The 16823-nt window shown below is 44.1% G+C and overlaps 1 protein-coding gene across 2 annotated transcripts in view; it reads left to right on the forward strand.

The window, feature by feature from the left end:
• Positions 1-16823, forward strand: part of LOC147008865 (protein bicaudal D homolog 2-like) — a 70060-nt gene that overhangs the window by 38419 nt on the left and 14818 nt on the right. For both annotated transcript variants that reach the window (XM_085863891.1, XM_085863892.1), the window contains exon 2: positions 4721-4933. In XM_085863891.1, the coding sequence (XP_085720017.1) occupies positions 4721-4933 (213 nt within the window). The remainder of the gene's footprint in view (positions 1-4720; positions 4934-16823) is intronic.

A 16823-nucleotide genomic window follows, 5' to 3' on the forward strand; every position in this document is an offset into this window, starting at 1 on the left:
TGCATTTATACATGTTTTGAGTGATTTCCAACCCCCCCCCCCCCAAAAAAAAAAATGGAGAAAAGAACTATAACTCTGTCAGCACTGTTGACATCATATTTAATGAATAAGATATAAGGTTCACCTGAGTGACCCAGCAGTATTGGCGGCGGAGGTTTTGCACTCTACCGAGTGCTCCCCCTCTAGTTTAGACTGTCCTCATGTTTCCTTCCGACCATGATCATCTTTCCCCATAGTGATGATCGACTTGCCCCACGGGTGGGGCAAGTTGAGCATTTCGACCACAAATTTTGAATTGCCTTTTATTCGTGTCAGGTCAGGTTAGATCTGTGACCTGCTACAGGTACCATGTAAACTTGTACTAACCTGTTCCATGGTCGGGTTGTCGGCGACTTAACCCTCTCCCCCACCAAGTTTTCTGGTGAGGAGGGTGTTTGGATATGGACACCCAGCAGGATTAAAAACAAAACGTGTCAAAGGGCGGAGGAGCTCCTTGTGAGCCAACAGCCATCCATATCTAGTGCCCAACTGTGTCTGCGGACGTCCTCCTGCAGTTGGGTTACTTTTTTATTAGGAGGTTGGTAGCAGGATTTGCACTCCGGCCACCGTAAAACCCTTCATTCCGCAAAACACAAAAACGCAAAAAAATCTGAAAACCCACTCCGTGGGAGTACCTCCTGTGCAGCTTCCCTTCGCAGGGCAGCTCACCGGATGACGGGATTGGGGCAAAGCCTTTGGGACCCCCAATCTTTGATGATAGGAGGGAAACCATGGGGTAACATCCCCGAGTCAGATTTTCAACTTGTGGTGAGGCAGTTGTCCTGAAACAACTTGCCTTCGCCTCATAGAAGGTGAATCTGACTGAAGGCAATCTCAGTTCCTTCAACAAAGCTTGGAACAAGTGTGTGTCGACCTTCAGGAGAGCCAGGAAACAATATCTTTCTTATCTCAAGTCTGAACTCTCAAACCTGTCTCCCCCCTGCAAATCCTGATGGCGTCTGAGTAAGTCTGTTTCTGATGTATGTTTCCCCTCCCTCCTCTCGCTTACCTCAAATGGCCGCACTGCTGATACCCCACGTGAAAAGGCTGAATGCCTAAGCTTCGTGTTTGCTTCTAAATATTGTGTCCCAAACCCATTGCTTTCTGTACCCACCTTTCCCAGTTGCACCCAGCTGTTCCTGGACTCTGTGTCCTTTTCTGCCGACAAGGTGGAGATTTTGCTGACAAACCTCAACTCTGATTCTACAACCGGTCTAGGTGGCATCAGCCCACATGTCCTAAAAACCTGCTCTGTTGCTCTTGCTCACCCTCTCTCTGTTCTATTCACCCTCTCATTTGCTCACGGTCATCTGCCATATGCTTGGAAATCAGCCTTCTTCCAAACATCAGCAAGGTTTTAGAATCCATCATCGCTTCTGACATTAAATCCTCCCTCTTCTCCTATGGTCTGATATCCAATCATCAATTTGGATTGAGACCAGGTCACTTCACCCTGGACTTGGTGCTCTTGCTTTCCCAACAATGGATGGAGGTCCTTACTGCCAGACATGCGATCAGAGTCATGTCCTGAGACATATTGCTTGCTTTTGATGTGGTCTGGTATCCCACCCTGCTCACCAAACTCTCTTCCTATGGTGTACAAGGCCATCTCCACTCATGGTTTGCAGACTTCCTCTCCTGTCACAGTCAACGTGTGTCCCCTTCATGGAATTCTCTCATCTCCTCTTCCTGTCCAGCTTAGAGTTCCTCAAGGCAGTGTTCTCGGCCCTGTGTTTTTTCTGGTTTTCATCAATGATCTCTCTGAAAAATCCTCTTTCTCCATTTGCTGATGACTCCACCCTCTGCCGTACCATCTGTTATCCCTCAGATGGGCAAGCAGCAGCTTCTTCCGTCTCTGCAGATCTGGATAAAATCACAAGCTGGTCCAACATGTGGAACATGTCTTTCAATCCTGACAAATATCAAACTCTTACTATGTCTCTCCGAACGGACCTTCTGGAAACCCCTCACATCGACTTTCTCAACAATCCTCTTGAAGAAGTCCTTTCATTCAAGCTTCTTGGTCTCACGATCTGCCATGATCTTTCCTGGGAAAGCCACATTTCCAACCTGGCTTCCAAACCCAGTCACGGACTGGGCATGCTCCATCGTGCAAAGTCTTTGCATGGCATACCTGAGCTCCTGACCACGTACAAAGCTTTCATCCGCAGTACTGCTCTCCCCTTTCGGCTGGTGCTCCTGCCTCTCACCTTTCTCGGCTTCATGCTGTGGAAACCAAGGCATTTAGGATCATTGTTATCTCCCGTGGTAAGGCTGACTCTTTGGGCCTCTCACTCTCTCACTGCAAGCAGATTGGTGGTCTTCCTATCTTTTACTGTCTCCTCTCCAGTCTCCCCCCCTGCTCTGTCTGTGATATGCCCCCCCCCATATTTCCGCAGGGCGCTCAGGGTCCGCCAGCAACCCTCTTCTGGTAAAACTACCAAAATCACGAATCAATGCTCACCTTCACTCTTTCATTCCTCTTTTTCCCCGCCTTTGGAATAAGCTCCCTCACTCTCTTCAATCCCATTCTTCTCTCCAGGTCTTCAAAACAGCTGTTCATCACCACCTCTTATCCTTCCCCATCCAAAACCTCGATCTTTTCTACCCCCGTTAATCCATCCCAAACCCACCCCCTTCAAATTCCCTGCCTTCCTTCCCAAAAGTTCCCTGTCATGGAAGGTTCTGAAAGTCCCTGTGGTGTCCATCTTGTTTACCTCGTGTTCCCCACCCCATCCCTCTCCCTTCCACAGATGTCCGAATGTCTTTGTTCCCCATTGTTTTGTGCTTCCCTCTCTCACCCCTCTTGTCTTCTGCTCCCATTGTTATACATTCTGTGTGATCGCTCTTATATGAGTCTCGACATTGATAATTAAATATATATATATATATATATATATATATATATATATATATATATATATATATATATATATATGTATATATTATCACGTTTTGCAAAGCATCGCATTTTGACTGAAATTAAAAGAACTTATTATTTGAGGTCACCTGTCTCAGTGTCCTGCATTATTCCTTTATCTGGTAATCAGGCCAGGTGGTCTAAGTTTGAATGACATAGCCTTCATACATTTTTTTTTTGGCCTTCTTATTGTGTTTGGTAAGTATGGGACTGCATGTGCCATTTAAAATGTCTTGCATGCGTGTGAACTTCTGTTTAGACGAGTGGACGTGGGAGAATGTGCATGTGAGCCGCAAATTGAGTGTGAAGAGAGAAATGCTTTTGCAGACTTCTTGTGTGAATGGGCTGATGCCAATGTGTGTGCTTGAAAAAGCACATCCATGCAGCCAATCATCAGGGCTTGTGAGACGAGGAAAAAAAAAAATCTTGTTTGATTCCAACGAAATACGACGTGCTGGACCCTTTGAAGGTTGCAGTCGAAATGCGGAATGATACGGGTTAGATGACGGTTCTAAATAGTGGATCATGACATCAGATTGATGAATGTATGCGAGCCCTTTTATGACTCCAAAACAGAGATTTTGTCACGTGGTCTATGTGGGACTGTGTAGCCATGTCGAGTAAGAGACGTCACTTGATTATTGGCTCCATGAATGTGCTGGTTTTGGTGGCGTGCTGATTTGACTCCATCATCCAAATCTACTTGTATTTACCTGTCCTGCCGACGATTTGATGTTGATGTGCCCGCTTGATTGGCTCTTCTTCTCATTTTTTTTGTGTAAAAAAAAAAAATAAAAATAAAAAATCTGGGCTTGTGGGAATGTGAGGAGACCGATGGTAAAATGGCACTGCACTGACAATGGGGTCACAGTGAGACATGAAAAGCAAGGGAAAGAATCCACGGGAAAATAGAGTAGGAGAGGAAGCAGCGACATGCAAGTATAAGACGGTCGTGTTAATGGGGGTAGAAAACATCGTTTGGGGGGGGGGGGTGACCTGAGATTGCGGTGCGAGTTTAACCCTAACAGCCTGGATATTGCGAGTTTAACCAGGAAGGGGTTCGTGGAAGAACTTCTTGAAAGATGATGTGTGGGGTCGGAGGACTGCGAGAGCAGGGATAGCTCGACATAAGGACAGCTGGTTAAACTATTGCCATTGAAGCCACCTTGTCCCAGTCTGTTTGTGATATGATATGAGGCTTCGACGTGTGATTTGGAACTGTAGAGGAACCGGGTGGAGCATTCGGGCTGTGTAGGGTTGGATGGTTTCTGTGGCGGCTGGAGGTAATGCATTACGCAGGAAATATGAGGCAGATTACATCTCTTCCTGCCCCATTATCTGGTTTTAGCAGGAGACAGTCATCTGGTATATTTATCCTCCGATTACAGTGCCTGGATATGTTGCACCTTCTTGTCAACAAGATGATCTTTTCAGGGCACAGCATTAACCTTTTTTTTTCCAGCCTCTCAATGGGACAGGTTGGTTGAAGGTTTTACTTGTCCTGCACCTGTCCAACTATTCGTGAAGCGTAATTGAATTATTATCAAACCTCAGACCTCGCCCTGGGCACTGAGCCAACCTAAACCAGATCTCATGCGGATTCCTGAATTTCTCTGCACTGTACCATGTAAACTTATCTAAAATAAGTTTTGAGCAGAAATGTTACCCCATCATGTTACTTGTGCACGAGGCCTGCATATTGACACAGGCTCACCCGACTCCTAGCGCGTGTGTCACTCGGCCTCTTTTGTTCCACCGCAGGCCTTTGGGCAGGCATGCTCGAATCAGCGACAAGTGGCAGCCGACGGGGAATCGCGCGAGGAGAGCCTCCTGCTCGAATCTGCGAACAAGGAGGCCGGGATGCGCTCACGTATCGCCTTGCTCGAATGTGAATTGCACCAAACCCAGAGCAGCCTGAGTAACAGCCGCGCCGAGGTGGAACGCCTTTCTGCCCTGAGTCAGCAGCTTGGGGAGGTATGGCTCTCGTGGGCTTCACGTGTGCTTGTATGATCACAGGTTGATGTGTCAGCACTTCCAATGCCACTTTTGCTTCATGACCATTGTTAATCTAGGTTGGTGCGTGGAAATTCCTTTCCCGAGGAGCTTGATAACATAACACGGGTGAGGGGAAGAAAGGGAGTGGGAATATTTTTCAAATGAGTGCACATGATGTCTCTCATCTCTAGATTGGCAAAGACAAAGGTAACATGATTGTATTTTGCAAACTCGCTATGATCTCAGTGGTTATACAATTTCCCTACTGTGAAGAACTTCAATGCAGGAGGCCGCCATTATGCCCATCAAAACCTGCACAATGGTTGCCAACCTATTGTTTGTCCACACTCTATTCTTTTTTTTTAATGGTCAGCGTCGAGCAAGGAAGCAGCATGTACCATTTTTAAAGTCTTTGGTATGATTCGGCCGAGGTTTGAACCCCTGGCCTCCCAGACTCGGCGTGGACTCCCCCAACCATTAGGCCACCAAGTCTGGTTAAACACCATGCCTGTCCCAGCTTTGTGTTTGAATCTATTTTCAGTTTTGGCCACTGATGAGCTGCAGTTTCCTTTTATGGTGTGTGTTTGTGCACGTGAAATGTGGGGGGTGAGGAGTGTAATTTATTCCTGTTTTTTTTTTGGGGGGGTTGCATGGCGAGGGTGGGTTGTGCAGAAAGGGCGCTGCTTTCGTGCAAGCTGAGGCACATGTTTCCACAAATTATACAACAGACTGGGTGTGGTTTAAGTTCATCCACATCAATTGGCAGATTGTTTGCTTTGCCAACAAAGCTTTGATTTAATATGAATCGACCGTTTAAATCCTTTCCTTTCCGTCCCTGTTAATACACCGGGGAGACCTAGTATTAAAGCCACGGCGGGTTTGGCGAGTTGCATGGGGGAGGCGTAAGGGTAAAACTATAATGGGCTTGGCAAGTTTCCTTCACTAGGAAAGCCTAAGGATAAAAAAATATATATCGTGGGTTTCAAGGGGGAGGCCTAAGGCGAGAACCATAACTGGGTTTGGCAAGTTTCACTGCGAAGGCCCAAGAATAAAACCTCAATCGATTTGGCGGTTGTTGGGATAGCATCTACAGTCCAAGGTGTTGCTAATATTACTGGAGGAGGAAGCTCGATTAAACTGATTACCATGCATATATATGACAAAAATTGCTGTAATTGTACTTCCAAACCTCCCATCCATCCCCCCCCACCCCCCCAAAAACACTCACCCCAAAAATCCCCAAAAGTGCACACACTGGTACTGTGACATGGTTGATACATTATATCCCACTTAACACGCACCTGTTTTGTCATGTCCTGTCCATTTTTGTCATAGCAGAGTACCTGCCCTACTGTGCGATCTTGTTCCAAGCATGCAACACGTTCTTCTGACTCATACATTTAATTGGGTGGTGTTTAGGCAACTGAACTCCGTATAGGGTGGTGTCTCTGTATAGGAAAAATAAAATAAAAGAAAAAACAGCTTTGTTATTCACAAATGATGTAATATTTAGATGAAAAGCAAATAAATTGAAGTATTGGCAGTCATGGTGTTTGGCAACCTTTGAATATATGGTCCCTGAGTACTGTAGAGAAGGAGTGCACCCTTTGCTGGCCTTTCCAAAGGGCCTCTGTGCTTAGCGTATAATCACGAGGTTCAAACATCTGTCTCGTGGGCTTTGGGCACGCTGCTTTGGCCAAAAACATTGTTGCAGGAAACTCACACTAAAGTCTTTGAAACAGATGGTTGAATGGCCTTTAACTGATGTACCATTTTATTGGTGATTTTTTACACAAAGCTGGGCACAAATCGATCGCTCTCTCCTTTACTTTGCTCGCCAGTACTTTGTAGGACCCCAAACGTACCTCAAAATGGGGCTCGTAGGTAGTATTAAAGCCATGGCGGGTTTGGCGAGTTGCATGGGGGAGGCGTAAGGGTAAAACTATAATGGGCTTGGCAAGTTTCCTTCACTAGGAAAGCCTAAGGATAAAAAGCCACGAGGAAAGCCTAAGGAACACGGATGTTTTGTTTGCAGTTGGTTCTTCTACACATGCTCTGGGGGAGATGAGAGGTAAATTGAGGAAGGGGGAAGGGTGTGAACAAAGAGGGATCTAAATGTGACCATTTTGATGTGCAGGCTGTCCATAAATTGCCGTTCCAAATTGCAACTGTAATAAAAGAAAATAATGAAATGGGATACAACGGTGCGGTTTGCTGCTTGTGAAAGAACATTTCTCAAAGTTTTCTTGTGCAGACTTGTAAATATCATTTATCATGATCGGTTGCTTCTACGTGTGTGAGCACCGCTCGTCACACATAACACATCAAAGCGATATCTCCCACCATGTTTTGTTCCGCAATCCTGCATTTGCAGTCTTGATTGCAGCCCTCATCATCAGTATACCACGTCCTTTACGTAACCCCACTAAAAAATTTTTTAGAGGGGTTATGGCTGGTGACCATGGTGGCAATAGAATGGGACTGTTGCACATAATCCATCAATCATTGGGGAAATTTATTTATTTATTCCAGTTTGAATTTGGAACAGTAACTTGTGGACCTCCGATATAACAATACAACGGTTCTTTGCAAAGTTCTGTGAATGGGATACTCACAACAATTCAAGAGTCAAGAAAATAAAATAAGGTGTGTACATGAATGAAAAATCCATTTTATTACCGATTATAACATAAAGCGACAAATGAATAAATAAATATCAAATATAATCCATCGGTGGGCCTTCAACTGTTTTCATAACCTCAAATGGAGAACCTTTTGAATGCCTCGTGTGCCGAGGTGACCCCTGCGAGGGTATCATAATTGTTTGGAACCCTTTGATCTCATACATTAGCGTGGGGGAGGAGGGGGTGGGAGGGGAGGGGCTGCAAGTTCTCAAATGCATTTTAATGACTATTTTGAGATTACTAAATCGGATGATTGTCCTAACTGTGGAGGTGAGGGTGAACAGCTCGTTATCTGAAGATATTATTCATCCGACCCACTCTGCACATTGGTCATGATACTTGCGCTTTAAAAATATAAACGGGGGATCTTGTAATCGGCTCCTGTCTGTCTGTCTCTGTCCATCCGTCTGTCACACTATCTCCTCCTAAAGACCTAAACGGTTGTGCAGAAATTCACCAAATTTGGTCATTATGATCACCACATGGCAAGGCAAGAATGTGTGAGAGGGGTATCATTGTTGGCGGCGCCCCTTGAGGCATTGGGGTGGGGTCGAAAGCTCAAATACCAAAACATGCAATTACTTGCACATTTTAAACGATTTCTAATGAAACTTTGTATGTGCAATCAACGTTGGGGGACGAATGAAATATGTAACTTTTTAACCCAGAATATGTAACCCGAAGGGGTGTGTCCAGGGGTCAAAACAGAAGATTTTATTTTTTTTATAAACTAAAAATTTGATATTGGGTCATTCCTGGTGGAACTTTTTGCCATCTTTCAACTTAACTTGAGGTGGGAAGCGTGGGGACTTGCGATGGCGCACCGTCGACTTCGCTCTCGTTTCAGATGCATTAAGATAGGGTGGAGTCGATCAGACGGGTTTTATTAACTTTTTAACCTTCAAGCTCATTTTGAAGGTTACTTCCGCTGATGAGGGACACCCTTCGAGTGACTCGTAGAGTTTGAAGTCGTCAGACGACCAAGATGAGGTTTATGATTTGAACAAATGTTTTGCTTTTATTTTGGATACTTTTCGGTCTTGAAAGGTCTTCAAACCTTCTCACTGTGACAATGTGACTGATCTCACTGATGTCACCGTGACTTTGCCCGATGTGCATTTTCCATTGCAACGGAACAATGTCGAAAGTCACCGCCTTTGGTCACTGGTCATGCAAGGTCAAAGTAAGTAGATCTTTTGCCATCATATGTTCTGTTGTTGTACCCTCCTGAAAATTGAGCACGATCTCCATGCAACACAACCACACATTCAATCCTCTATCAATTGTTTTGCATCATTTCCAGACAACTTAGATCCAAAAGCAAATATCCTCCTGTCATTCCCCTGGTGATTACTGACAAAAAAAATTTTGGCCCAAGCCTTTCACGAATCTGCTGCTCAGGCCGGATGCTCGGACTACCGATGGCATGATTTTGGAATTTGGTCAGAGTGCCAGCAATAGCTCGTGGGTCATTCACTTGCACAGTTGAACAATGCTTGCAGATGGGTCCTCCAGATTAATATCCATTCAATCGTTACCCTGCATGCTAAACACCAGGGTGACAGTTGATAGCTGTGTCAGGCTAGTGCACACCCCTCAAAGCTATCCACACCTTTCATTCATGTCGTGGTTGAAGTAGAAATTAATTTGATTTTTTTTTGAGGGATGATCGTAGGACATTGTAGATATGTCTAGATTGATTACAATAAGGAAAGGGACTGACAGGATGTCCTAGAGGTACGCACACTTGCATATGAGCTGTCTAGCCTGGTTTCAAATCCTCACCCAGCTATAAACTGTCATCCTGGAGTTTCACAGACAGGCTCATTCATCAATGCCTGTGCCATCCCTCGGATGGACGTTAAACTGGCGCCCCGTCTGTTGGTGGACGTTAAAAATCCTACAGTGTCCTTCGTGAAGAGCAAGCGAGTTATCGCCGGCACCCTGATTCCTGCCATATTCCTTAGTCGAACGTCAGGCCTGGACAGCCGGTTCGTGAAAGACTTGGGACAAGCTTCCCCTGGCCAACCCGACAAGGACATGGGAATAATTGTGGCCATTAAAGATGAAGAAGGAGATTACAATGATGGGGGAAAAAAGAGCCCTGGGAGAACTTTTGTGTTAGTTGTCGTAACTATGATCTCTTGATCCTTGGAGTTCAGGTAAAGCCGGAGAGTCTAATGGTTTACAGGTGATTGTGACAGATGGAAAGCGTAAGTGATTTCATGTTCCTCCCATAATTAAAGATTTTTGGAGGTGATGATTTTGAATCTATATGGTTAATGGCCCTTATTTTACAAGATATCTTGATGAAAACCCCTTGAGTTTTTAACGGGCTGTCGGGCGGTGGAGGCAAGAACACAATTATTTAATTTGTTCAAACACCTTGACCTTTGTGCTATGATATATGATCCTGCAGTGAGTTACTCAGCCCAGGGTGGGTGTTCTGTTTTTAAGGAAGCAGGTGTTGGTTGGTTGTTTATTTTATTTATTTTTAGGAGTCGAGTTCACTTGAAGACATCAAAGGGATTATCCCCCAGCGATCAAAGGCGAATATCTGCATTCATCATGGTTTGAAGATGGATACGGTGTCTTGGGTGTATCGTTTCCCACACCTCGATCCACTACCACGAGAAATGTCTCCATCACAGGCGTGTGTTGGCCTGCCTCGCACGTCACATGGAGAGTTCCTCGAACCATGTTTGTGAATGCAAAAGGGGTTGTGATGCTCTCGCTGTGGCTTCACCCATATTTGAAGAACCCCCGTGTCTGTGATGCCAAAATCATTTTATGACAATGGAAACTTTACTTTCAAAATGATTGCCCTCTAACCCACGGGCCTGTTGCATTCGCTCCACCATGGAAACGCCCAAACATGTTTGAAGTTCTGGTTTTGGAGTTGCTATCGACATGCTTTGGGATATTTAAATGGTTTCGAACGTAGTCCATTCCTTTGTGCCTTGGGTCATGTGATTCCTTTGTGAAGAGGTCATGAGGAAAGTTAAATTGTGTGTTCTGTCATCTTATCTGCATAATCTTGTTCGCTTGTGGACTTTAGATCACATGGTGTCTTTGGCGAAGAACAGGTGAGTTACCTCCGACACGATCGACAAATTGCAAACTCTTGCACCTGCAGTCGAATGCCAGGCCTGGCCATCGGGCTTGTGAAAGACTTGGGTCAATCTCGCATTCTCTCTGAGCCGCCGACCACACAGTGTGGTACATGCCATGAAGCAAAAGAAGAGGAACAAAGAGATGAATAATAATAATAAGAAGAAGAATGTGATTTTCTTTTATCGTTAATTAAGTAACTTGAAAGTTGTCTGATAAGTATGAGAACGCGACTTTCCCTGTTAGCAATATGGAGCCTCCTTCCGATTGTTTGTGTGATGATGTCATCGGCGACTCAGTTAGGGGTTGTTGTGAAGCAGCCATATACTTATTACATCTGCAAATATTGTGTGTGTGTGTGTGTGTGTGTGTGTGTGTGTGTGTGTGTGTGTGTGTGTGTGTGTGTGTGTGTGTGTGTGTGTGTGTGTGTGTGTGTGTGTGTTTTTTTTCCACGCTGTTGCATTTCCCAGTAAGAATGACATAAGAAGCTGATGAAATTGTAACGAAGTGGTTTATAGAAATGAGAAAAATGCAGCCAAACTATAGTTAGCACGAAAGATGCCAGTTGAGTGTGATGAATACCTTCCACATACGGTCAGAATTTATAACTTCCCAACAGCTGTGCATACGTCTTATGGAAAGCTACCCACAGCTATCTCATGAATACGCTGTCAAGTCGACGCAAATATATGCATGCCACACCCCTCAACACAGTTTTGCAACAACAACCAAAAATTGCAATTTTTAATAATAAACACAACAACAAGAGCAAAGTCAATGGCGCACCATTGCAAATAATACCCACACTTCCCACCGAAAGCAAAGTTGATAGTCCAGGAGCCCAGAAGGTTTATTCAAGTGAAAAGCGCCGGAACGTTTGACCTCATGGGCTGATGGGGTCATCCACCGACATCACAAAAATGCATTGCTGCCGGGTCTGACCCGTGGCTTCCCCCCCAGAATCACTCAATTAGTGGCGCCATTACCGATAAACCTATTTTGCTCAATATCTGGAAAAATATGCATGATAATATAGCGAATAAGGTGTCTACACCCATGTTTCCATGGTCAATCATTACACTGACACCCACATTATTGCTAGAAAATGTATTGTTTACCGTGTAAATGTTTAGTTCACCCACTCAGTTAGCAACGCCATTGCGGAAAAACCCATTTTCATTAATATCATGATAATATCACAAATAAGGTGTCTATACCCATGTTTTTATGGTGAAATATTACAATGCCAACTCTAGTGCTTGAAAATCTTGAGTTCACCCTGAAAGTTGCCTACTGGAGTCGTACCATCTCTGTCTTTTGTTACAATGTGGAAAAGAATGCATTGGTCTCTGTCCCTTTTTGTTATTTACAGATCATGGCAAATGACGCCCCCATTTGTATAATTTGCAAAGAAAGAGGAGAAAAGAAATGTGCCCTGAAGACGGACAAGGCATCTCTCACAAAGAAACTTGAAAGCAGACAGGAAGTGTTTCTCGATGACAACAGTCTTCCCCCAATAACAGCCGCAGTGATTGATGGCGGTATTATCCTCCATGAAACCGTGCTGCAGCACAGCAAGTCCACATATGCAACCATGGCAAAGGATCTTTTGGCAAAAGTATGTTTGTATCATGGGGAGCAAATCCATTTAGTGCTCGACAAGTACCAGTCACCATCAATCAAAGATACCGAGTGAAACCTGCGTCGTTCAACTACTCCTCAATCATTCATCATTACTGGACCTGACCAGGCTCAGCAACAGAGTTACTCAAAAGTGGATCATTCAAGGAAGAGTTTGCCCGGTTTGTAATGGAGGAATGGAAGAAGCTCCAATATGGTTAAATTCTTGGAAGAAAAACACTATGTTTCACATGGTGGTGTGTGTATGGAGATGAAGAACAACGAGGATGATGTGCTGCAAATAGAGGAACCGAATCACCTCCAATGTCGACATGAAGAAGCTGACACACTCATTGCAAACAACATTTCCACTGGTAACATTCTAGTAAGGTCCACTGATACAGACGTCTTCTTCATTCTGCTTGGGCTTTCTGGAAAGTCAGAAGGGATAAACATCATCATGGACTATAGATCTGGCAACCACCGAAGGTACATTGATGTCGCTAAACTAGCTGACATTCTTGAGAAGATACAGACTCGTATCACTGAAGCACTAATCGGCCTTCATGCCTTGACTGGTTGTGATTTCACATCATGTTTCTACAGAAAGGGCAAAATGAAGCCCTTCCAGCGGATGGAGTCAGATGCAGCTCATGTGATGGCATTCTGATCTCTAACAGCCGAGGAGGTAGACGTCCAAGCTGTTACATCCTTTGTCTGCGTGCTGTATGGCTTCAAAACCTTTGACATTAATGAAGCCCGATACAAGGCGTTCATGTGAATGGGTGGTGGTGACGAAAAGGAGCCCCTTGCCAGAATAAAGAAGATAAACTGTGCCTCTCTTCCCCCCTGCGCCAAGACACTTGGTAATCATATGAAAAGGGCGCACTATGTGGCAAGAATCTGGAAGAGAGCTCATCAGACAGATCCAACTGGTGAGGCGAGTCCGACAGACTATGGATGGAAGTTGTCTCAAAACTGCTTTGAACCAGACTGGTATCCAGGAAGTTCAGTTCCAGAGTCCCTCACAGGCCCACATGAGGATGATGGGGATGGCGTGGAAGATAATTCAGTAGATGAGGAAGAGTCAGATAATGCTTGGAGTGAGGACAGTGATGAGAGTGAAGAAAGTGATAGAGAAGATTTGTAATGCCAAGAGGACATCAAGTTAATTATGTGAACTGCACATTTGCAAGTTTTCCATATATCGTTGTTCGGTGATGGCGTCGCTTAATGAGCAGGTGTGCTACACATTTCCTAGTAATAACACAGGTGTCACGGTAATGATTGACCATAAAAATACCGGTATAGACACCTTATTTGTGATATTATCACGCACAGTTTTTCAGATAGTGAGGTTTCTTTTAAGTGAGGTATCTTTTCAGATAGTGAGGTTTCTTCTTTCAAACCTTTCAAGTGAGGTTTCGGTAATTGCGTCGCGAATTTAGTGGATGAACCATGCATTTACGTGGTAAACTATACATTTTCTAGCAATATGCATAGCATCAGGGTAATGATTGACCATGAAAACATAGGTATGGATACCTTATTCGTGATATTATCATGCATAGTTTGCTCGATATCGAGGAAATTAGGTTTTTCGATCATGGCGTCACTAATTGAGTGATAAAGGCGGGAAAGCCACGGGTCAGACCCTGCAGCAATGCATTTTTGTGATGTCGGTGGATGACCCCAACAGCCCATGAGGTCAACCATTCCGGCACTTTTCATTTGAACAAACCTTCTGGGCTCCTGGACTATGAACTGGAGCATGCGGTAGAGTGCATACCTCCGCAAGGCTGATTGGTTAACGTTTTGTATCCTACTGATCGACCTTATCTGGATTCGGACTTGAACAAAACTTTATTCAGCTTGTTTTTGTCACATAACCAACTCGTCCGCAACTTTTTGAGCTATCTTGGTCACAAACAAACAAAAAAGATGTCGTGCATAGCACGATACTTGCAAAATCCATAAAACAACTTTCGCCTTAACAATAATTGGTGGATGAATTCAATGACCAAATCCGCAAATCCTCTTCAGATTTCAAGTTGCTCAGATGGAAATTGACAATTTTGGAAATTTGTCCAATGTTGACCTTTGGCCTATGTCGACCTTTTGACATTTTAACCTCAAAATCAAGAGGCTTCTTCCTTATGACAAACTCTAACATGTACATCGGTTAAAAATTGTGCCCTGTAGGCGTTAGACAGAGACAGACAGAATAACGCACAAGATCAACCAATCTACTTGGAAAAATCTTCGATTTTCGCAAGGAACAAATGAAAAAGAAATCACTCGTAGAGTGACACTGGGTGAAACGGTACGGCACTCGGTAGAGCACATACCTCCGCCAGGCTGAACAGTTCACATTTTGTATATCACTCAGAGGTCGGATTTGAATCTGGACCTTAACCAAAATCGAATTGGCTTGTTCTTGTCACCGAAGCAACTCATCCACCGAGTTTTGTCATAAGCCATCGACAACTTTTTGAGATATCATGTTATACATAGTTTTTGGCACCATCTCTCAATGGTGAAGGATCGCTTAAAAAAATTCTGGGATCCCAATCCAGATTCGGATCGTCACCATAATTGAATCAATTGGTCCTTGTCACACACCCAACAAGCCTGGTGCTGGCTTAGTGGTTAGGGTGGCTGGCTTGGGATCTTAAGGTCCTGAGTTTGAGTCCTGTTTGCCACTGAATTAACACCAGGTGGGGTTGACTCAGCCTGTCATCCTTCTGAGGTCGGCGAAATGAGTACCAGTGCACTGGTATAGGGGTACAGCTTCAGTGGCATAGTTGTGCCCCACCAAAATGATAGATACCCAGGAGTCAAGCTGCTATATGCAAGAAGAAGACACACCCAAAATGTCCACCAAGTTTCATCCGAATGTGTCAACTTTTTGAGATGTCATTCAATATTGTTTTCAGAGCCATCTTGCAATGGTGCATAATCACTTAAAAATAAGATAATTTTCGGATCTTCACCAAAATTGAACCGATTCTTCTTCGTGTCACACAACATATCCCCCAAGTTTTGGCGCAATCCGTCTATCACCTTTTGAGATATTGTGCTTTATGTCGTTTTTGGCCTTATCTCTCAATGGTGAAGAATCGCTTAAGAAATTCTAGTATCCAGATTTGGATCTTCATTAAAATTGTGTTGCTGTCCTTGGCCAGTCACCTACAAACACACACACACAAAAAAAAATTCAGAACGATTGCTTAAAAACTGTGGCCAAAATTAGTGACAAACAGACAGACAAACGCTCCAGACCAACATACTTGGGAAAAACAAAATTTCACCAAGTAACAGAGACAGACAGTGGTGAAAACATAATCTCCTTTGGTGGCCGAGGTAAAGATGGCAAAATATTCCACCAGGAATGACCCAATATCAAATTTTGAGTTCGAATTGTTTTGCCCATTTTGACCCTTGTGACCCCAAACCCCCACTCGGGGCATGAACTAGAGATCAAATCCCCAAAAATCGTTGCATATTTCAAGTGTGCCCCAATGTTGATTGCATATATAAAGTTTAATTTTTAAAATGTGCCCGTAGTTGCATGTTTTGGGGTCTGCGACATTTTGGCTCCGCTCCAAGGTGTGGGGCCAAAAATGATACCGCTTTTGCACCTCTTGCCATGTGGTGATTATAACTACCAAATTTAGTGAATTTCTGCACAACTGGTTTGGAGGAGATAGCGTGACAGACAGACGGAGCTGATTACTATGTTATTTCCTCCGTTTCTTTCTCACAAAGCATGGTGATAATTATATTACACTGAACAACAAATTTCAAAAAAAATTTTTTTTACTGGAGATGTGTAAAGTGATTAAGACTAATTTGGGTACGCTGATTTCAAAAATCATAACCGTTTTGCTGTATCACGTCAGGATTTTCAGGAACAGAAATATTCCCATTGCCTAGAAGTCAGGATTTCAATGAAATTTACATATGTCTTTAACATGTCTATTTCGTACAATTGTTGTTAACTTGTGTTATATTTCTTTCTTTCAGATAAAGATGAGTAGGCGTTCCTGTACCAATCATCCTGACAACTTCTGTTATGTCTGTGGTCGGTATACCAAAAAAGATCAACAGCGAAGTATATCTACAGCAGTGAAAATGAAGGCCGCCTACTTTCACTACTTCGGGTGTAAGGTGGTTGGACCAAGAACAGAGCTGGGCACCACACATCTGCTGCACAAGCTGTCACACAACCTTGACTCAGTGGTTGGTGGGCAAGCGCGCGAGCATGCCATTTGCGGTGCCCATGATATGGCGTGAGCCGCAGAATCATCATGATGATTGTTATTTCTGCTGCACAAGCATCGCCGGCTTCAACAAGAAGAATAAAGGTCACATCAAGTACGCTGACTGCGTCTCTGCTCGTAAACCTGTGCCTCATGATGACGAGAACCCCGTTCCAACACCTCCAGCTGATC

Source organism: Eptatretus burgeri, chromosome 18, assembly GCF_056783735.1.
Source record: "Eptatretus burgeri isolate ZD-2024b chromosome 18, Ebu_testis_v1, whole genome shotgun sequence".
Classification (NCBI taxonomy): domain Eukaryota; kingdom Metazoa; phylum Chordata; class Myxini; order Myxiniformes; family Myxinidae; genus Eptatretus; species Eptatretus burgeri.